The 23,308-nt window shown below is 38.6% G+C and overlaps 2 protein-coding genes across 9 annotated transcripts in view; one reads left to right on the top strand and one right to left on the bottom strand.

Moving 5' to 3' along the window:
* LOC107273471 (agrin) overlaps positions 1–8,437 on the bottom strand; it is a 20,423-nt gene extending 11,986 nt beyond the window's left edge. The window contains exons 1-3 of the mRNA XM_015751703.2: positions 8,008–8,437; positions 4,849–5,021; positions 4,017–4,727 (exon numbers count right to left, since the gene is read on the bottom strand). Coding sequence (XP_015607189.1) covers positions 4,017–4,065 — 49 coding nt within the window. The 5' untranslated portion in view covers positions 4,066–4,727; positions 4,849–5,021; positions 8,008–8,437. The remainder of the gene's footprint in view (positions 1–4,016; positions 4,728–4,848; positions 5,022–8,007) is intronic.
* Positions 8,438–11,039: 2,602 nt separating this feature from the next.
* Positions 11,040–23,212, top strand: LOC107273468 (apoptosis-resistant E3 ubiquitin protein ligase 1). 8 transcript variants are annotated; one of them, XM_025090820.1, is made up of 15 exons: positions 11,040–11,185; positions 11,406–11,599; positions 17,900–18,056; positions 18,173–18,378; positions 18,445–18,644; positions 18,734–18,971; positions 19,037–19,206; positions 19,304–19,484; positions 19,558–19,784; positions 19,911–20,177; positions 20,257–20,332; positions 20,413–20,702; positions 20,778–20,903; positions 20,987–21,438; positions 21,513–23,212. In XM_025090820.1, the coding sequence occupies exons 1-15, from the start codon at positions 11,181–11,183 to the stop codon at positions 21,613–21,615; spliced, it is 2,892 nt and encodes a 963-aa protein (XP_024946588.1). In that variant the 5' UTR covers positions 11,040–11,180; the 3' UTR covers positions 21,616–23,212. The 8 variants fall into 8 exon arrangements, with proteins under 8 accessions (XP_024946588.1, XP_024946589.1, XP_015607175.1 ...); XM_025090821.1 differs by having other exon boundaries at positions 11,042–11,185; positions 19,558–19,769; XM_015751689.2 differs by having other exon boundaries at positions 11,048–11,270.
* The last annotated feature ends 96 nt before the right edge of the window (positions 23,213–23,308 follow it).

Here is a 23,308-nt window from a genome sequence, read left to right as displayed (position 1 = left end):
GAATAAAAAAAAAAAAAAAAAAAAAAAACATTTATGCGAATTCTCATGGATACCTTAATTTAAATTCATGCAACGTTCACTGGGTCTTCAGGTCACTTAAGTAAGTCAACGTCGTTGGGTGGGATTGACGACCCGTGACCGACTGAGTGACCATTGGTCATCCGGCCTGATTGTGAAAGATGACCGGTTCATTGGCAGTGAGTTGACAGCTGTCAAAGATAGTATAGATTTGGTACTTCGGTACCGTCAGACTATATATATATATATTTTAGATTTTGAAATTCTCCGTTGCACGGTATTACGATAAAGTCGCATCTAGATCTGAGTCCATCATGAACGAATAATTTTTTTAATGGTTAAAACAAAAATTCAAAAATTCCCTATAAACAAGATACAGTGGAATTTCGTGTATCTTCGTGCAGAAGGATCGCACGATATTTTCTTATGGCTTTGAAGTCTTGGAAAACTTGATAAGAGACGAAGTCACGACCGGAAGTCTATGTTGTTAACTGCCAACCGAAAGAACGGTAAGGGCATTTGTCACGCGATGCTGGATACATTATAAAAGCAATTCGTAATAACGTCTTGCGAATGAGGCGAAAGAAGATATTGATAAAAAGATTTAAGCAAGAAAAATAATAAGAAATGCATTTAATTCTCGAGTCAATCGGATATGGTTAGGTTATTTAGATTTCTGTGTCACGATTCTCACGACGCGCCAAAAACAAGTGTCGCGACCGAGTGCGTTTGACAGTTCATTCGACGGGCCGCCTTCGATCGAACGTTCGTTAAAATTTTTTGACGTTCGATGGAAGCGCGGCCTTTTTCGAACAGGATACATATGGCGCCGATCTGGTACACAGTGTCGTGAAGGTGGCTTCAAAGTTTTTTTTTTTTTTTTTTTTTTTTTTAATACTCATAATAAACATGTCACATTGCGAGAACGAAAAATAATGATATCCAACTCAACGACTCAATGAAAAATATTATCCGACAAAGCAAACCCAATCTCGGGTCCATTGATTGGACAACGAGCACGGTTAATAAAGTAATGAGTTACTCTTAGCCAGTAACTTGGATCAGTCACCAGGCGCGATAGGGTCATTGGGTTAAGGAAAGAGAACACGATCTTCACGTTGTTCGCGGTCTGACGAGACAATAAAAATTATAATCCTTTTCAAAATTGACTTTGTCCCTTTTCTTAAATTCCACTTACTATAGTCCCAATTGAAGGTGGACGATTGATTTGTGTAAAAAAAATTTTTTAATTAAAAAAATATTTTAATTTTCATTATTAATAAAATTATCAATTTTTACCTGATAATGTCCAAAATTCATTTAGCCATTTTCAATTCTATATACAAAGACGTATTCCAGCCGAGTATCATTGCCACGAAGTTGGCCGCACTTGGATCCAGTCTAGGCCAGCCGGAGCAGGAATGAATCAAGATCATAAATTGACACGCGATCATTGCGATCATTAAGGTTCGTTTGGAGACCTAACCTAACAGACTGTGAGAATAAGTACCTGCAATGTGTATACCGAACTATGGAATGATCCGGTCATATAATTTTCAAATTACAGCAAGAATCATTGATACTAAAAATTCTTGGCTGATGTTACGCAATATTTTTTTTTTTACAGCATCCCATAAGATAGTAACGGACCATAAGGTGAAACATTATCTACTAATGTGGAACGTATAAAAAAGGGAGGGTTGTCTCTGAATTAATACCAGTTAGCTAATGAATAATTTACTTGGACCAAAACAAAATGGCGTCCTGCGAGCGTAGAACCATTTCGATATGATCTCGGCGTGCAGCCACGCAACTGACTTCTACGTTCTAAAGCAAGAATGCGCACTTAGATAATATCTTATACCGAACACGGTCAGCATCCCGATGCAACATGCACACCCGGTATATGAACGCGAGTCGATTATTTTTTTTAGAAAATAAAATCTACCACGCAGTCATTAAATTATACTGAAAGTTGAAGGTACCAAGGACCGAAACAAGTTTTTTGGTGAAACAAGGGATTGTGGTAATTTGTAGTGAAAGAAGAAAATTTTTTTTTTTAATGAGAAACATGACTTGGGGGTTAGACTGAATGAAAAAAATACGTGAGAAAATGAGGGCGAATTTTTAGGAAAAATAATATTTATATCCGAGCATGACCGGGGAACATGTTCTCTGGCATGACCTATGACTCATGACGTAATTCAAAGGATACACAATTAAATATATTACCACGATTATGTCAGTTAATTATAGATCGTACGATTGGCACGCGACTCAATGATAATACCAGTTCGTAATTGATCCGTGTTATCGCGATTTACGGATACGCCCTAACGGATTAATTAACCTCTGCCACGATCAAACTCGATGATTCGATAAGGTCGAGCTATTAATTGATCCTGCGTCAAGATACCCCAACCTAACCCGTATCTGAATATTGTCTACGGGAAAAGTAATATTTTCCGTTTGCCACGAAGATAGATTCAAAAAGACCGCGTCAATTTAAATTTTAATTGAAGCCGACGCCACGAGAGGACGCGCGAGTACCGGACGCGGGAAATTACGAATAATTTAATTATCACAAGGCGCGGAAAATAGGATACATATATATATTTTTTTCTATCTTTACGAGCTAAAGGCCCATCCACACGTGAACGAGCACTAAGGTAGGTATTATATTTCCTACTAAGAGAGAACAAGCAAAGCAAAGAATTTACATCCATAATTTAATTTTTTTTTTTTAATAATTCTAACCGTACGTTCTTTCTCGCCCTGCTACATGCATCGGACCCCGTTGCGAGCTACAGGAATGCAATTTCCAAGATACGCGTGGCCGTATTTCTGCGACAAATTGCAGCCTTCCGTAAAACAATAAGAAAACAGCTGCCAGTGAAAATTATAATCGCATTAACCGTCGACCAAGGAAGGCATGACGTAGTGTTTACGTGAAACGTCATTTTTTTTCTAAGTATTTACCTTTTTTCCGCCTTTCGCCGAAAAAATAAAGTAAACCTCAGTAACGGGGCAGGAAACCGAGACAAAGTCGGCGGACGGTGATACACACGAGTAAAGGAATCTCCAGGAAATCCTCAGGAGATAAATTCTCTCGCTAATCCTGAGAATTTCCCACGATACGCCCACCGGGATCCCAACGAGTTGACAAAGGCTCGTGATCCTTCGAGACTTCTACTGGATCTTTCACAAGCAACCGATCCTTTTTCCGGCAGGGTACTCATTCAGAGTTAATCCCTGATCCCAGACGTCCTGACGTCCCTGCTGATATTTCTGGCGATATTTCTTTTTTTCTCAGTCGGTAAAGTCGTAATCATTCATACGGCTGGTTTTCTTATTTAATCAATTGTACCAACTGAGAATATACGGGCTGGTATACCCTTGACTACGAAACGTATGATTCTTTATGAATGTACCGGTATGAATGCACAGAGCTGCTGTGTACTAAATTTAATTCAGACTACTTGAATTCACGAGTGGAACCGCTCCGGCGACGGCGGTGAGTGTAGATGTATTTATTTTTACCTCTAGTCCTTGCGGAATTAATCTGCATTAGCATACTTAATTAGACAAGCATTAAGGACACGCACGTTGGCGATTTATACACGTGCGAATTCGGCTTATGGTTTGCCGAGAGCAAACGGGATACGTGAAAGAAAAAAAAAAAGACTGTAGAATAACATGTAAAATGTCTTGTTTACGCACCAGTGAAGAAGTCACAGTGAAACCCGGTGGTTCGAAATTCCGGTTTTCCATGAACGTAGACGTGTGGATGGTGATTTAGAGACAGAGTGTCAATAGAAACCGGATTTTTTTTTTTTCAAATTCAAAATGCTCAGAACTGGCGTTAGCATGAGAATAGAGGCCGCGGTGAATTGAAAGGCTACACCCAGTGACCCCGATGAGTATGTTTGGTCGGTAGTAAAGAAAAAATTGATATTTGAAAGAAGCGAAAATCCTCAAAAAGAAAAAGAAAAACCTACCTTGAAAGCAGCAGAGCAGGAAAATCCCAAGGACGATCTGACGTTGCATCCTTGAGCTTGCTAGTCGCGACCGAACGAAAAATCTCCGAGGATGAGACCAGGACGAGGAAGTAAAAGAGGACGGCGAGGTGCACGAAGAACTGTGCGGCAACCGAATGCAATGAACAGTACAAGGGTAGGAGGTGGAGCAGGAAGAGGAAGACAAATCGGGAAGCCAAGAGCAACGTGGTTCGAGCTGACTTTTACGGCTCTTTACGGAGCGATGGTGGTGGTCAGTGAAAGAGGAGGAGAAGGAAATGCCCTCTTCGACCTCTATCGTCCTTCGAGGTCCACGAACGACTGAGGCACTCGACTGCTGTCGGTCCGGCTATAGCCTCCCCTTCCTACTTTCCCAACGTGCTCCCATTTCCAGAACGACCATTACCATTACCAATGAAGAGACAGTCCTCATCCTCGACGACGAGTAAAGATCTCTTCTCTTCTCGCCTCCTTGTCTCCTGTCCACTTCGCGTCTCTTCTCTTATCTACATTTCTCACTTAACATCATCGGTATTCTCCTCTCTCTTTATTCTCATCTCAGAGGACATTTCTAGGTCACGTCTCCCTGCACTCTGCAGTTGCACCAGCCAACCGGTCCTTCTCGAATAATTCATCGCTCGGGATCCTTTCTTGTTCCTGATGTTCACGCTTTGATCGACCAATGAATCCCACCTGTTCGTTAAAAATAAAATAAAAATTATTGGCACGCCGAAATATATAATCTACCAAGATAACGAATTGAACGTTATAAATTAATTGTAAACTAGATTCTAATTATATATTATTATTTTACCTTTGTGAGAGTTTTCCAACGGGAAACCATTTTCCTGAAGATCCTATCAAAAATGACAAAGCCACTTTGATCTTATGGCAAAGCCATATACCAGCAAGAACGAACGTCTCCAGCATCATCGTCCGTCGGTGTGAAACATCTTTGAGGTTGTGTATATAATATTTTGAGGTAACCTGGCAACAAGTAATACAAACTCGTTAGCTTCTTAACTGGGTCAGCTCGGGATTAGTCTAGGGTACGACGTACAGCCAAAGGGTTACACGACCGATTTTATCTGCAGCTGCAGGCTGCAACTGCACCTACTCTTATGCATCCTCGCGTACGAGCATATGTCTTAAGGAATACGTATAGCTCTACACCACCGTAAAGTATCTCCTTGTTATTGGAGAGACCGCAGAAATACGAAGAATCTAGCTTCGTGTGGCTTCACCATTAACCCACTTGCTCGTTTAACATATTCCTTTACTTCGGACGACCACTGGAGTTACACTGGGTGTTAGCCTAACCTGACCTCTTCGGATTGTATATATTATATATGCACGTACCAGCATCAATATTTAAATCTTTCGTACGGGTCACGTCTTATCTACGTTCAATATTAATCATTAAAAGATTTAAAATTATCTGACTCGATTAGTCCAGTATCCTCGTGCTTCTGTAGAATTACGATAGTTCCCGGGGAAGCCGGCAGAGCGCGCCAGCGGCCTGATTCTTTTTCAGCTGAGAATCTTGCTTTAATTAGGCCCAATTATTCCGACATGACTCAGTGCCAGGAACTTCGTGTATTTTCAAAATCTAAGTCTATCTGGTTATGCTAATCGCACGGTCGAAACGTGTTTGAATAATGATACCGTTTTCGAGGTATCGAACTTTAGGTCGATTAGTCATTCGCTCTCAGTTGTTCTAGTCGTTCGCTAAATCGTAGAATCGTTTTGTTATCGTTCGATGCCCTTCGGCGACTGTTGGTTTTTCATAATAGGTAGAAAAACGATCTTACCGATCAGGTTAACGATTTAATTAATCTTTTTGCGATGACTGTCCGTCCGTGAAATTGCGACGACTCGGTATTGTCGGTTTGGCAAGAATCGACGGTTGCTGTATGAGTACATTATTTAAGTTGGTGGACGTGCAATGAACTCGAGATTTTTAAATTAAAATATTGGGGTAACAGATTTTTTTCTTTTTTTTTTTAATTACAATTATATTTCTACTGTTGTAATTATTTTTTAGAATTAAAATCGATCGGTCTCGAAAATGTAAATTTATTTTAGTCGACGTTTTTTCGGCATACTGACAATGCTGGATATTCATCATGAGAAATGTTCCAGTTAAATGAAACGGGACCTGCAATTTTCTTATTACGTTCGATAAGAGGTTAAACGTAGCGGCAACCCTCTACGTAATTGCAATAATTATTCGTAAAACCGGTACCGTCGAAAAACCGTTCGTACGACGCTTTCAAGAGGTGAGTATCGATTTTACCGTACAGCCTTGATCGAGAATCGATTACTTAAAAGTAAAGGCAATTATGCCAGGAATAATCAAATCTGGTACTTATGAGGTAGGATTTATATTTTTTTTAATGTTATTGTTATTATACTCGAAAAAAAGATCAATAGAAATTTCATATATTTTTAGTCAAATATAATTTTCAATTAAGAACGTCTTACGTGAGACTAGAAGAATTTTGGCTTAATTTGTAATAAAGCTTGTCAGATTTTCGTTTCTAATTCAGCCGGAATCAATGTGGCGCGTTAGATGAAAAAGTCATTTCAAATGCAGAGAATAAACGTATAGCGGAACGACGATCGGTATGAAGAAGGCAAGAAAACGATTTTATTTGTATAAGGGATAAAAATGAATGACGATCTTGTGGTTTTGTGAAAAACTTAACGAGTCTGCAGCAGACTGATCTTATGACAGTTATTATGGTTGAAATGAAATAAGAAATAGCCAATTTTCGAGGATTTCATTCGTCACGGAATAAATCACGTATCCCTGATGATTTATCAGTATCAATTAATATTATCAATCCCTCGTGTTTCGAGCAGACCGGGATTTCTCGGCTTGTACCACGCCTATTTCCGTCGATCGACCAGTCGATTTTGAAGTATGACGTTAATACGAATTGCCTGACAGGGAGAAAGTGTGTCGACGTTTGGGCAAACCTTGGAATCCAAAAAAAGCTAATCCGTAATATCCTTATCATATCTGACAGTTCTTCAATGGGATATGACCTTCGATACTCCAAGAATCGATAAAACCACTGAAAAAAAAATTAAGTCGCGTTACAGTTACAAAATATCTTAGGAAAAGAATAAAACAGGAAACTGCGGTAGCAATTTTGCGGATGATTGGTATTCGAATATCGATCGAGTCTCAATGACAGTGTCTGAGCGTATAATAAAACAGAACGAAAGTTTTGCGACAATTTATCGAATAAATCTTGTGGAGATTTATGAAGTAAATCAAATTCGCATTGTATACAAAAAAAAATTACGTGACAAGTTCTTTGAACCACATAAATTTTTACTGATTTCATTTAAATTTAATCCACCTCCGAAAACGTCCTATGCCAGTCCTCGTTTTGACTCTGACTGATCTTTCTGGAATTGCAGAATTTTTCTGCACATCCTAAAACGGCCTTATGAACACTGCGCGGATAAGGGATTAGATAGGCGAATATCCGCGCGAGGTTATGCGTGTTCAAGGTACTGGATTCTCAGGGTGTATTTCCATGCATTAAATAAACATTTTGCGATGTCAAACGTGGAAGACTACTGCGCGTCCCGGTGTCTCGTGTTCATGACCATATTCAGGAACTCGTAAAGTATGCAACTGGGCAAGGTAGGTAAGTGCTTCGTTGCATAGCGACAGTGCTACTACTCAGAGACTCGTTAAATTACTATCGGGACCTCTCACCTCTTGGCTAACTAATCGCCGTTAACTATCGATAAGAGCGACTAACTTTGTATTTCCTATGTAATTCGTAAGCTGGCATCAGATTAGACTCCTTACAATTCACAGAATTCCATCGAAGCATAATCTACATGAAAGGTACTTCAAGATGCTGTAACCTAAAACGATTATACTGAAATATACTAAAACGATTATACTGATAATAAATTATACTAAAAAAAAATTTTGATGATAACTTACAATTTCTTCGATCGATATGTATGTCCTTGTCTTACTCACGTACCGTCCCAATACGCCTGTCACTCACGCACTCGCGGCAGGCATAGAAAATTCCGAAAATTTCACACATTGGGTTACCGCACTTTAAAATCTCTGATGATATGATAATCCAAGTTTTTCTATATTATTTTACCGGTCTTCCAAGTAATGCACTGTATTTATGGATCCGATATGATTGAATTACCCCGTCAATTGATAGAGACAGCTGCGATAGTATAGTTAGAGAAGATAATTAGATATTCCTGAAAAGGAAAATCAATCCGTAATTGACGGCTGAACTGGTAATAAGTGTCATGTGGTTGTCGCTTGCATCTATCCATTAGCTGCTTCGTGACCGACAACAAATGTAAAGATGGACGAGACTGGAGCATGGTTTAATTTGATGAACGACCGGGGAAAAACCGGAATGTCTAGTGTCAGCTAGCCGGCATAACAGGGATGTCTCCTTCTTGTTTACAAGAATTTGCCACGTAGAACCAAGGAGTGAGTCCGTGATGCGATCCATTTCAGTCATCTTGTTTGTTCTTTCGTGTCAGGTTGACATAATTGCCGTGCCTCTGATTTACCGATCACCACGTCGTCCGCCACTTCACTATAATATCTTGAAGACAGTAACGATTGCTCTTCCGTCCAGTAGAATCCATCAGGGATATTGATGTATTCACACAAAAAATGTATAAATTTTCCAGATCAAATCAACATCCAAGGTATTTTTATCATCGATAAAATATTTGTCTGTTTTATTTATCTTTCTTTTTACCTCTCATTTGACGAATTCCATATAATACAATCGCGTTGGAAGTATCCTGGTAATTTTGTAGTACATTAATTTCAATGATAATAACAATACCCTGTGCGGATTGATCGTTCTGCTTTTGTGAGGTTAATGGCGCTTAGTGACTTTCGATGAAATGTCTGAAATGATCTTCTGGTAGTTAAACGACGTCACAGAACGCCCGGCTAATTGGCTGAGTGAATGTTTTACATTCCTCCTGTACGTAAGTACAAAAAGTACTTCATCCCGACGAGGTAACGTGCGTTTTGTTCCGCTTAAAAGAAACCGTCGCGGAATGAGGAAGAGATTTTGGGACACGGGTGGCAGTCAACGTGTAGTCACGCAGTCGGCCGTCAGTGGCAGCAACGACATCGGTAGAAGCGGCGGGAATTATGAAAAAAATAAAAATAAAAAAATAGGGAGGGAGCCTAATAAGAAATCAGAATGTGAAAAACATTATTTTATCATCAGGATCCTTTGTGCCGTAAGAAATTAACCGAACAATGGTAAATTACTGAAAATACATTATCTTCGTTCTATGGGCTCCTTTCTTTATTATCATTATTATCAGCGATCATCCTCGGGCAATACTTTTCTCTCGTTCTCTAATGAGCCTCACTGATTGGTCGCCCTAGGGCGAATTCTAACCTATCTTAACCCTAATCGATAGGATCATCTTCACGATACCCATCCTGTCGATCAGGACCGAAAGCAATGGTTAGGACGAGTTTTATTTATTGCAATTAAATATTCAAATATATTAATCACCCTGTAGACACAGAATATCTGAAGCTGACAGGATTCATATTGATAACTCATTTCAAGAACAGTCCGAAAATATTTAAGCCGGCATGCTTGCAGAGGATCAAGAATAGCCAAGATCTACGTCTCATTTCAATTCATTATTGCTGTCACGTAGATCGTTAGTTATCACTTTTTTTCCTTCAATTAATATTCAATGATATAAGTGAATGACTAATGCGGGTCGTCAAATATTTTTACACCTCGTTTGCGAGAACTCGGTCGCGGTTCGATCTTGTCCACAGCAGCTGGTTACCTTGCATTGGACCGTTAATGCAGCCTCTTTACCGTTCCTTGCAAAGAACCGATCTCCATTATTCACTCCTGGCCAATTTACGATTTTATTTGTTAACCTTTTCCTCCCCGTCATTAAGAGCATTCTCCTTTTTACCAGCTGCTTGCAATTCTTCACCTCGGCTACGTAACCACCATTAAAATTTAATGGCCTTTGAGGTTATACTTGGGGCTGTACGATCACTTGGAATCAATTATTATTGCCTTTTTGATTTCCTGTCTTTCGAATTGTAAATAAAACTTGTGTTGTCTTCTTTTACGTCAATGCTCTTATATGTAATTCGGAGTGCACTTTTGATTGTGTTTTTAACTGATGGTTTCTTCGTAGATATCTTTGATAAGGCCTTAACAGCATAATAAATTATTATAGACTTCATCATGACTTCGCTTTAGAAATATATGAGCTATAAATTTTAGATAAGTTTAAACATTAGAGTTGTTATTACGTCGTTATATGTTACTATAGTGCATAATGAACGATAAATGTCCGATCCTCGCTTCTTAAGGATTGCAATTTACCGAAGTCTATTTCTAAAATAAGATTTTATGATATTTATTTTTAGATACAGGTGCTATATCCATCGACTCTTACGAACATTCTGGTTCATTGAGGTATTGATAGTTAAATACTTACGTGTATTGTATATTAATCAGATGATAGTATAACTAATTACAAGCTTTAACACTTTCACTAATGTAGCCGCACCTGTGCACCGTTGTGGTCATAGTGGCAAAGGAGGGGGCACTCAAAGGGTTAATTAATTAATAAATATAGCTGCTGGTATCTGTCAATTAGTTTATCAGCGTTATCATAGTTTCCTTCTGGCTTGTCATTATGGATTTACTTTATAGTTGCAGATGGCGTTTCTTTTTCTTTCGAGATTTTTGGTCTTGTACCATAAGAACAGATTTCTGGTCGGTAAATTGAAGTTGGTACACTTATTTGATATATTGTTTATACATTGATAGATTATGATTAGATTAACTATAGACGGCAGAGGTGCTAGTTCCCAAAGAAAACAGGCTTATTTTTTTCTCGAAATTTTAGTTATCTTACTGCAATAATGCAGTTTTCGGCTTTTACCAACAGATGCGATTCGTAGTATTGATCATCACCCTCTGGGTCTGCCAATTCCATGGCACCAGACCGCCACGAAATCTCTCGTGTACTCTCGTGGAATGCCGGCTTAATCGAATCTCTGAAATACATGTACGGCTTCCTCCGGGTGCCCCATCTGTAGTATCTCGTATTCCATCAGATTAGATGAGGTAGAGCATAAAATCAAAGTAGTTTGGGCGTTAAACATTATTACAGTCATACCACAAGTGATATCATACAATTTTTTAACATGTGGTAAGTGGTTGTGTGTAACAAACAAATTATTCAAGTAATTATTCATTTGTTTACAAACATGATTCACACATAACCTTACAACTAAGATCTAGTAAAGTGATTGTAAAGATTTCTCTTTTTCTTTTCATTATACAGATGTGGAGCCCATGCAATGGCACGATGGTCGACAGTACTGTCGGGGGTGTTCCTGGCTCTTTCGATGGTCCTGTCGCTTGGAAAGTTACTAATGCTAGCTGCAGGTAATGGCAACAACGGAGACCTCAGCGAAGCAGATCAATGGCTTGCAGAAATTGGGCTGAAGCAATATCGTGCCCTTTTCAAGGAAAAAGGTATGTCCTTTAATATGAAAATTCTTTCATCCTAAAACATAGCATAGCTTTAATGTTCCTTGTACTTAGCTGTGCAATGGTTGGTTGGAGAAGAAAAATCTGTACAAGGGGTATGCATTACCATGTTCTACATAATCATGTATTATCAAATATGATATCTGAAATCAAAACAACCCACGAGACACTTACTAACCACTACCATAATTTTATGGCACAACATTCTAATATAATTCTATACGGTTATTATAGATTTCTATTTCCTTCCATTCATGGTATTCCATGCTCTAATAAGTGAATTAAAAAAAATGATAAAACTGCTAAACGAACCTTGAAATATTAACATACAAGCATCTTTGTAATCCATTCATGGTCCCGCCTTCCTCTACGTCACTGCCGGTTCTCGTTTACTTACCTTCCACAATAATACCAACCAATCTCATCCGAAGAACCGTACCACGTGACACATAAATCAATTGACCTCCCCTGCATCCATAAGACAGTAAGCCGACAAAAAAGATAAATTACAAAAATTCCTCGCCCAAATTCTACAATCAATTTCTGCGACAGGTTGATAATAGACTCTTTCATATCGCACATTATTATCACTGGCACAATGAAGCCATCATACTTCGTCGCAGCATGAAGATTCATTGTTTTGGCGACTGTCCAATTCTCTCTTAGCGAGAAACACCGGATATTATCGACCGGCCGTAAGGTTATCAGACTTCCGGTCCCCATTAATTACCAGAGTCCCGAGGATCAAAAAGAAAGAAGGTATCCCCAGCATATACTACGCATATCTCTTAAAACTTTCTCATGTACGAAACAAAGAGCCATGTAAATGCTTCACATGACTCGCTCAGAATCTCATCCTTCTAATTTTCCATTTCTTAGCAGCCACCTGCATCGTGCTTAAATACGGAACGCTTGCGCGCTTATATCAGAGATGAAAGTTTCTTATTGGTCGAGGATAAGGTTCGACCTGCCGGTTGCGGCAATGTCACTGCGCGCTGTTTGCGCCAGGAACGAAAGTGGGGAGAACATCATAAATATATAGAAAGCAATACATATAGAGCCACTAAAAATCTCCAGTACTATACATATTAGACATTACTCTCCAAAAGCACAAAGTATGTACCTCTGGACCACATGACTATTAATCCGTAATATTAAACCGTTGAAAGGAGCTCAAATTTCCAGAATGATCTATGAGAATCCACGAATCTTCTGGCCTAACGAGCATTGTACATACATACACAACCATGATTAATATTTGAGATAAAGTTCTCCCATGCGGCCCAATTAAGCTATTTCGCCATAGGCACTATCTAACCAGGACACTGTATATCCATGACGGTAACCTTTCTTTTCATATCACACTTCTTACTGCATGTGTATAAATTAGCCCACTCATCCATTGAACATATGTTCAATGCAGTCGGATGGCCCTGGCTAAAGCACTGCTCTTACATCTTCCTTTATTTTTCTCCAGGGCCCTTACCATACCCAGCGGGTGATACAAATCCAAAATCCTGCTTCCTGTACCTACATACAACCCTATGTAAATAGGATACCAGACGATGTCAACCAAAAGGTGTCCTGTGCTGGTGTTGTGGCAGAATAGATGGCAGTAGTGGTGCATACTCTATATCACAGTAATGTAAAGCACTACCTATATATACCTAGGGGTTCACTCCTGCTAGTAGTAGGAGACGTAGGTATTCCAGGGGGTGGTGTGTCGAGTATCAGTGGTGGGGACACTCGGGATAGTCTAGCTCTGTAATCGTATTGTACGCAGTCGACTGGCGTGACTCCGCATAAGCGGACTGCAGTATCAAACGGGTGCTTGGCGAGAATCGCAGCTTACGCGACAGTATGCTCACTGGCAAGGATCGCCCTCGCGATAATCCCGAGTCCTTCCGCGCCGTCGAGAACTACGGGAAGTCCCGGAGCAAGGACCTCTGACACGCAGACCTCCCTTGGCCACATGCTTAGTCAAAAATTCATTGCCGTAACCATAGACGCTAAAGCAGAGTCGATAACCCGCCTTCTCCTCACGGTTTAATTAACGTATCATCTATGTCTGACGTTGATGAGATAAAATCTCATGATCATCACTCCGTCAAGTATCATGCTTAATCATTATATCTGCTTTTCAAAATAATTTTAAATTATCAAAAGTAACGTGCGGTCACGTCTATGAAAGTTTTCGGTACAGTAAGTCTTTAATCGTTTATACTGATTATTATTCTTATTGTGTATCGATAAGGGTTATCATATGATTTTTCAATCTCGCATCATCTTTGCTTATACGTACTTAACCTACGTGGCTATGGGAATGCCCTCATTGATGTAACGTTCGAAAAGTCGTTCCCACGATTACAGAGGTCATAGGTCGTTTCGCACAAAAGGTTGGGGCTGACTGACGTCATAATTCCCACCCTCGAGTTTACCGGAACATCGTCTCACCACCTAAAGCGAACCTTTCGTGCCTTCGAGCCATTAGACGTGTAGCGGCTTACTTTAGTTCGCGATATTCGTGGCTGACGTCGCGACGGCACCGGCATACGCGGGGAAGCTTACCGAGGTGCGAGACCTTTGTGCGAGTTTACATTAGAGCGACGCTGGGAATTTCTTTTGAGAGTTTATCGATTGCTGGAATTACCTGTCGCAATAAATAATTATGTGCTCGTGATGATATGCTCGGGGGTATGAAAATCTTAAGAAACGTAAACGCAAGTATTTTTTATGGCCAAATATTTTTTGTTTATAAAGTCGTTTCACTGTATTTTTTTGTATGCATTGGTCGCAGCGAGAATTTTTTTTTCCGACTACACTTCGTATCCGCCGGTACATGAAAATTCGGGTATAAATTTCGAAAAATCGTTATCGAATTAGCTGTAACTGTAAATTGTGTCTCTGATGGTCACTGATAAATTTTTTTATTTTTATTTTATCTAATATTATCAGAGAGCGGATATACAGTATTTGGTTTGAATCCAGGGTGTAATATTATTAGCCGTTTGACATTCTTCACCCAATAACTTATAGGGTAGGAAAGTTTAGAGGTTGGATGTAATTTTTATTTTATTACCTCGTAATTCTTCCATTCGGTTAAAATCCTGAAATTTGTTAGACGCTCGAGCACGGATTTATTTTATTCATCTCGTATATTCTTAGGGGAATATAGAAATCGACAGATACAGAAAGAAAAAGAGAGAGAGAGAGAGAGAGAGAGAGAGAGAGAGAGAGAGAGAGAGAGAGAGAGAGAGAGAAATTAGGACATTTGCCAATGATTCCGGGAGTACTAAAAAAAAACCGACCTGTTTTCATCGAAGTTTACTATAGCGCTTTTCATTATATGTAAACGCCCAAGAGCTCATATATTTTTTTTTCTTTTGATAAACTATCAAAATACAAAATTCTTATTATCCATAACTGTACAATAGATTGTAATTGATGTTAATCCAATTTATGATTGCAGGTTAAATTTTATCCATTATCTCAAATTGATTATCAATATATTCTTGGGCACAAAGAAACAGGACGCCATTAATATTTCATGGATATCCGACTCAATGCGTTGGTTTTTGTTATACACACATATATATAGTGTACGACAAGAAGAAAGGTTAATAAATTACTAACGATTTAAGGAGGCACAAAGGAAAACATGTATCAGAAAAAGAACATGAATGGAATCCCAAGGGAAATTATAGGCGCAATTTATTAAACTCTGAAAAAAGAGAGAAAGCTCAAAGCAGTAATAAAAAAGTTCTACTGTGACGGAAACAATGTAAGGTATTTTGGCAATCACGTGCGCGCTCTGAAATTCGCATTGAAAATTTTTGAAAAACATGTTTATACGTATTGTCTGAAATTATGAGAGTCACACGGTCGATATCTTCTTATAACAGAATAACTTTGATTACCTCTTTTCATATATCTTTACACAATCACTTGACCTACTGAAAATTAGTCCTTTAAAAATTAATATACTTAACGAAGACAATAAAATGTAACATTTGTTTTATTATTAACTTGCGACAGATTTGCAATAGTTTTTCATGCTTTTACATATTCAATACATTTTTCACCGTGCAGAGGCTGGACTCGTTGCCCGTTTGGTACATATATACACAGCATCACTAGCTTCTGGATAGTATTTTCTCGAGTTTGATTACACAGCAATGGGATTACCAGCTTCATTCTAATTCACGTCATAAATTACACCGCACGAGCGTCCCGACGCCTGGCGTCGCGTATCTGCTGTTAGCCAGCAACGTAGAAAGAGCATAAGCACTGCTCGTCGTACCACATGGAAAAATATTTATACATATACCTCCAAAAGAGAAGGAAAAAGAAATGACACAAAATCAGGATAAAAAAATTAGCAGCAAACTCCTGTCACTTGTGTCAATTTTATAGAAGATTTTTATTCACAATGAATATACTTGTTTTATGTGAATAAAAAAATTGTCACAAAATCTCTCTCTCTCCTATCTGGATCTTCATCGGTAACGATAATTGCGAAATGTTACGTAATCAAATGGAAGAGGATATTGCTGCTATCGGATGGAAATAACGACCACTGCACTTTACGGACTGGCATTTATATTGTTGAAATATATGTATGCCGAAGGAACGCGTGGAAGCGAGATAGAGAATGAAACAAGGGACGATATAGGTATTAGGTCGGTGACGGCCGACGAGCCGAAATTAATTTTGGTGCTCGTTCCGTTTTGCAAACCCAGACAAAAGCGGACAAGTAAAATGTAGGATCGATATATGTCTATATATACGCTGCCTTCATAACCCATAGTACATACATACTTTCTGGTGCATAACCACAGACGTGCATATGTGGCATATAGCTGGATAAACGTGACATACATACGGTACACCAAAGCAAGCAAGGATCGTTAGATAGAAGGTGGTTAGAGTTAAGGGTATTCTGGTGAAAAAGGTCAGGAAGTCCGGTCAAGGTTGAAGAAAATATTTTTCCTTGTCTCTGGTAGCTCTTTATTTTTTATTCCTTTTTTTTTTCACAATTCCACTCTCTGTAATTAACGTCCGACTGAGTTGCTTACCTACAGGCAATTTACCATTGTTCCATGTTAAATGTATGTACTAATTTCACGTTTAAAGTGTCATACTCTCTTGACCTTCTTTTACCGGAATGTCTATTAGCTTGCCCACGTGTTCGTGACGTGCTCTATCATAGAAATTAACTGGGCTTTTTCATTTGCGAGCTCTGATAGGTTCTTATACATTTTTAAAGATGATTTTTCGACGGTCTAGGGTTTCACGTGGATACGCAATTTGGAGGTTAGTTTGTCAGTTATTATTCATTGTCGTTGGATGATTGATAGTCACAGTTTATCATTTATAGTACTGGGGTTAATGAAACTGACCCCATTATACAGTATGGGTATACTGTATGTGATAGATGTAAGAGAGGCGAATAGGTTAAATTGTAAAAAATGGAGGGATCGATTTTAGGCTTTAAAAAACCAATCTGAATCTTATATCTTTTTATATTTGCCTAGTCCGTATGTTAAAGTTTGTATGAATTTGTGAGTTTTATTTATCCTTTGAATTTTCCATGGGCTGTAACGATCATTACTACGAAATCGATATGTCCTTCGCGTGCACGAATTCAGCGGGTTTGCCTGAAATCGCGTTAATTCATCTCGCGTGTCCAGGCGAACCTCAAGATTCTTGGTAGCTTTAAAGGACCTGCTTGAATTACGTCCTATACGATACAATAGGTTTCGCTGGCCTTGAGCGTGGTATAAAAGTCTTTTCTTATCGACTGCTGTAGAGGAACGCGATTTTGGTGTCTTGAAAAAAATAACAATGACCATGACGAATACTCGTGGGAAATAGAAGGGAAAAAAGGAACGTGTCATCTCGATATAAAGATCTGTTTAAATTATGCCTGATAAAAATCCAAAGACTCGAGATGGCCAACGTGATAAGGATTTCTTTGCCGATGAGATTTCATCCATCGGTATGTCCTTGCGACCTAGTGGCAGCGCTTCATCCGGTGAGTCTTCAGCATTAATTTGGATGGCTACCAATTTTATTCTACACGTGCTATACATATATTTATATTGCTTTCAGTGATTTCAATTTATTGCCCCTTGTGTCAAGGATGAAAATGTTCGGATGGAGCAGTAACCATTTTTTTTTTTTTTTTTTTTTTTTTTTTTTTTTTTTTTTTTTTTTTTTTTTTTTTTTTTTTTTTTTTTTCTTAAAAAATAATTGCTTATCCAGTGTATCTGTTTTTTGTTTCAGGCATCTCGAGCCTCGCGAGCTGCGGCGAAGTCGAAGCGTTGCCTGAATTACCGCAGCATGACGAAGAGCGTCTTCAACGTGCGGCGCGATTGCTGCAGCAACGTCTGGTCCTGCGTCAGTGGTTAGCGGATCATGGGCTTCAGAATCACTACCAAAAGTATGAGCTAAGAGGGAAAGAGAGTTGTGTATTATGGATTTAAAGAGAAATTGGCTGATCTTGAAATTTGAAAAGCACTTTGGTTCCTTGTAAGTCGCATTAATCAATCTGTTCAGGTTAATGCAGATGGAAGTGGTATCCTTGGAAGACGTTTACTGGGTGGAGGATCATGCAGCACGTGCAGCTCTTGGAAAAGATCTTCCACGATGGATACAAGCTCGACAGACGTTACCAACGTCCAAAGAAGATTTGGCGAGCCTCAAAGCTGATCTTTGGAGTTCAGTTGTTAAGAACAGTCAACACCAAGATGCGTGGACCTGGGGTACATGTTTGAATTGGCGTTGTAGTTGTTTGTTATGAGTTTGACAATTTTTTGTATTTTTTTAAGGTGGAATGCTGGTTGTATCTGTATCGGTAGCAGGGTTAGTCACTCTCGCTGCTATGACGCAGCCAGCACTGGCTCCTGAAGCTAAACATTCTCTGCTACAGTACGTCACTGGGAAATATTTACTACCAAGTAATTGTCGGGTCCATTTCGAATGGGAGGAACCACAGCTTGTTGGGGAAACTATGACTTTTACCGTTAAAGTAATTAAACCGAATCTTTTAATTGGATTGTCATTATTTTTCTTCATTTCTGTAGATAAAATGTTCATACGGCTCTCTTGTACATTCAGTTCTATCAACGTAACGGGCAGCCGTATCCGATTTGTGATAAAGACAATCTGATTGTGGAAGTGACAGAGGGTACCAGAAGGATAGCTACCCTGATAGAATTAGGAGGAACTGATCCCAGGGCTGCGAATACTGCTGTGGTCAAATTTACAGTTAGACACGCGGGACAGTATAGGATCGCTGTGCTTATTGGATCGTGTCACGTTCATGGAAGTCCTTTCCTTAAGAATTTTCTTCCAGGTAAATAAATTGAGACATTTAATTGATATTATTGACTTTGTATTATCAACTTTTCCTTAATACAGGACCTCCGGATCCTAATAAAACGATTTTTGTAAGACAAAGCTCAACGGTTGTATGTACAGCTGGTATTGCTCATTCTTTGGCCATTGAACCACGTGATGAATATGATAATCTTTGCGTTTTTGGTCCTGGAGATAAACCTACAGACGGATACAACGTAAATATTACTCAGGCAAGTTTTTATAATTTGATATTAATCAATACGCAATAGATATTTTTATTAAGTACTGATTAAGTATTGGATCAATGATTTAATTTTTTATACACAGATTGGTAACGTAGCAGAAGTGGGATCAGCGGTAGCTTGTAGTATTCAGTTAGAGTACGATTCTCCAAATCAAAGAATTCGTTTAAAAGTCAGTTTTCCCAAGGGTGGCTGTTATCATGCTACGGTCAGCTTGTCAGGATTGCAGTTGCACAATGGAGACTTTGATATCATTGTTCTTGAGAGTACGTAGAAGATAAATTAGTCTTACAAAGATATAATTATTGATTCCTTTTACTCATTTGTTTGGAAATGCAGGTTCTGTTGCTCGAATGGTCCATAATAATGTAGCTTCTAAGGATCCAGACATTTGTTACGCGGCAAAACTCCTGGGGATGCAGGGTGAACGTTTCTCTAAACCCAAAAAAGTTTTTTGCTTCATCTCACCCAAACAACTGACCATCAAGGAGTACCTGCTCAGATTTATACCAAAGCGCCTCGTCACCTTCAGATTATGTCCATCGACCAAGGTAAATTTGGCTATGGTGTGTAAATATTTTTTTTATTTATTTTGTTCAGTTAATTAAACAAATAACCTTTTAAATTTATACGACCGAGATGATTTTATCCAGATCTTTCATGTCTTGTAAAAGTGACGTATTGGTTTTCAGTTTCATTTTGAAAGCTCAAATAATCAACACGACGGCTATGACTCGTTTTCGATAGACGATGGTTGTCAGCCGCCTGTTGAATTGATATCTCATTATCGGGATGTGATTGCTGCGACATTTACGCTTTTTCTCCTGAAGAACATTGGCGGCAGTGAGACCTTTGCTGATAAACAGGACTTCTTTTATCACGAAGTACGAAAACACCATCAGAAACACTATCACGAGAAACTCTCTATGAAAGTACAAAGAGATAAGCTCTTGGAGTCCGTAAGTTTTATTTCTTTTTATGTATCTTCATTATCAAAAGAATTTAATCGAATTTAATTTTCGATCACAATGATTACAGTCTATGAAAGCCACAAAAGGATTTTCAGTGAGCGAGTGGTGTCGGAATTTCGAAATAACTTTTCAAGGTGAACAAGGTACGAATTCGACTTAAAATAAGAAAGGTCTTTTTTAATTGATACGCTTTCTTTATGAAATTACTTGGCATTGTTTGTAGGCGTGGATTGGGGTGGTGTAAGACGCGAATGGTTCGAATTAATTTGTGCAACACTATTCGATTCTGGGAATGGACTATTTGCTAGTTTTGGAGAGTCCCAGCAAGCTCTGGTACATCCGAACAGCAAACGACCAGCGTATTTAAAATTGAAACACTTTGAGTTTGCTGGTCGCATAGTAGGAAAATGTTTATACGAATCTGCACTGGGTGGTTCCTATAGACAGTTAGTTCGCGCCAGGTTCACCAGAAGCTTTCTGGCCCAAATAATAGGACTAAGAGTTCACTACAAGGTAAGATAATTCTTAAGAATGTCCTTCACAAAGAAAAGTACTCCGAACAAAATATTAAAATTCACACAACCCTAGTATTTCGAGCAAGATGATCCTGATCTCTACCTGAGCAAGGTGAAATACATCCTGGAGAATGATGTCGAAGAGATGGAACTTTATTTTGTGGAAGAGGAATACGATAAGGATGGGCAACTACTCAAGGTATCTGTAATAATTTTTTCACAAGATTTAAATCATTAATAAGTTATCTACTGTATTCTATAATATTGTCTTCCTTCTGGTAGGTCGCAGAATTAATTCCAGGTGGCAGTAAAGTACGTGTCACGAATGACACAAAGCTTCGGTACTTAGATGCTTTGGCTCAGCACAGACTCGCCAGTTCAATTCGCAATGAGATCGATCATTTCCTACGTGGACTCAACGAACTCATTCCGGACAACCTCCTGGGGATCTTCGACGAGAACGAGCTGGAGTTACTACTCTGCGGCACTGGAGAATACAGCGTGGCCGATCTGCGCGCTCATCATATAGCTAATGGCAGCTCCCCGGAATTCCTTCGCGTACTCGACTGGTTCTGGACAGCTGTGAGTAACTTCACGCAAGAAGAAATGGCACGACTTTTACAATTTACAACTGGCTGCTCCCAACTTCCGCCTGGTGGATTTCAACAGCTCAGTCCAAGATTTCAAATCACGGCTGCTCCAACCTTTGCCAATTTACCAACGGCTCATACCTGGTAAATATTTTCTTCGAAAAATTTACACTCTTATCTTCGTGTCACGTTATTACATTCTTATATATTTTTTTCAGCTTCAATCAACTTTGCCTACCCGATTACGAATGCTACGATCATTTCGAACGAGCTCTGCTCCTTGCGATCAGTGAAGGCACTGAGGGCTTTGGTATGATCTAACTTGGAGTAAATTATTTCAGGATTAACCTCTAGTCCAATCTAGTTCGGTCAGTTCCAATAAGTTCTTTAAGTACTTAGTTTTGTTTTAGCACTGATACAAGTCTCGCCTGTACCATTTTAAAAATATGGTTTAAGATGAGTACTGCAGATACTGATCATCTTTGAAACGATGAACAATCAAATCCCACTGCTGTTTAAAGTCAATGAAATTACAATCGATTCTGGCTATAGGGACTCTGAGTATAGTCGCGTTTTCCCTCAATTCTCTTTCTCAACTATCGCAGATAAGGAACGACTTCTGCACTCTTTTGTGCCTCTCAGCTCGTGTCTTACACGCGCTCTGTCAAACGCTTGGCCTATTACAGTGCAGCGAAGGCTCTCCGTAATATCGTTATCTCGCTACTTATCGTGCCTCAGAGCCCCGGATGCGCGATTATACAGAAAGAGTCGACTGTACGTTAAATAAAAGAAAGAAAGGCCGAAGGTTAAGTGAGAATCCGTAAAGCACAATTTTTCGAGTAAATTCGTTTTTATTATTACTAATATTTATTATCAAAAGAAAACACCAAACATTTAAAATAATCGACGAAAGCTGCACTGAACGAGAAAAATAATTTTTTAATCAATTCGCACGCGGCACGAGATTAAAAATAATTACGATTCTTGGAATCGTGTCTAATAATAAATAAGGAAAGAGTGTTGAATTTGTATTATAATTATTATTATTGTATTTCTTTCCATTAACGACTGACAAATTCTGTTTAATACTATTCTTAGTTTTATTCGTATTAACACTTCAGTATTATCGATAAACCCTCGTTTTTATTACTACGAAGAGACACGTGTATTCCTAAAGTAACTATCAGTATATCACAATGAAAGATTTTGTAATGCGCCTGCGATTCCTCAATCAATATCGCGCAGTCGAGGAGAAAGGTTAAAATAAAATTTCGCGTAACATGTATTCGCATCTGTACGAAGAAAGAGAAATTATGTAAAATATTTGTTAACTAGTATTTACGTATTACCGAGTTCAGAGAATGATGCGTAATTTTACGAAGACTTATTTACTTGAATATTGATTACTTTTTAAAACAAGATTATATTACAAGAATCAAACTCAAATAAGAAGACGGGGCGAGGAAAAAAAAAGCTGTACGAATTACTGGAATCGTAACAAGTTAAGCGTTCTTGAACAAGTATTAATTGGTTTTGCGTGGACATTCCAAGAACTTGCAATAATTTTATGTAATTATTTTGTAGCAATATCGATTTTAAATCTACAACCTCTTCTATCTATAACGTCACTTTTAAATCTCTATTTTTATCATTGTTCTCTTGTTCTCCACTTCATATATTTTTAGTTTGACAGTTTTTAACATTCTCCGGTTCCTCTTATCCGGATTCTTAAATAATTTATGTATTAAGCTCTATTTCACAAGGCGGGGTTGCTTTCATGAGACGTGAGAACTATAAAGAAATCCTTGTATTCAGAAACAATCACGAGTGTGATCGGACACGTTGTACTTTGTGTCAGTTGTACGTGGCTGCTTTTGTTATTGAGCGACCGTAACGGTTTTTTTTTTAACAAAAAAAATACATATACTACCGGAAGTAGCATGGTTACGAATATGTGATTTGGGATTTATTAATTAAAGAAGAAAGACGTATTTAACAACAGCGAGAGTTAGGT

This window comes from Cephus cinctus, unplaced genomic scaffold (genome assembly GCF_000341935.2).
Source record: "Cephus cinctus unplaced genomic scaffold, Ccin1 Ccin1_scaffold1609, whole genome shotgun sequence".
Classification (NCBI taxonomy): domain Eukaryota; kingdom Metazoa; phylum Arthropoda; class Insecta; order Hymenoptera; family Cephidae; genus Cephus; species Cephus cinctus.
Note: the sequence above shows the minus strand (reverse complement) of the source record. Positions and strands in the feature narration are given on the sequence as shown.

Bases quoted from the DNA above. Each gene is read 5' to 3' on its own strand.
- LOC107273468 (XM_025090820.1), top strand. The intron at 18,645-18,733 runs GTAATTAAACCG...TTGTACATTCAG, and splicing joins CTATGACTTTTACCGTTAAA to TTCTATCAACGTAACGGGCA. The intron at 21,439-21,512 runs GTAAATATTTTC...TATTTTTTTCAG, and splicing joins TTACCAACGGCTCATACCTG to CTTCAATCAACTTTGCCTAC.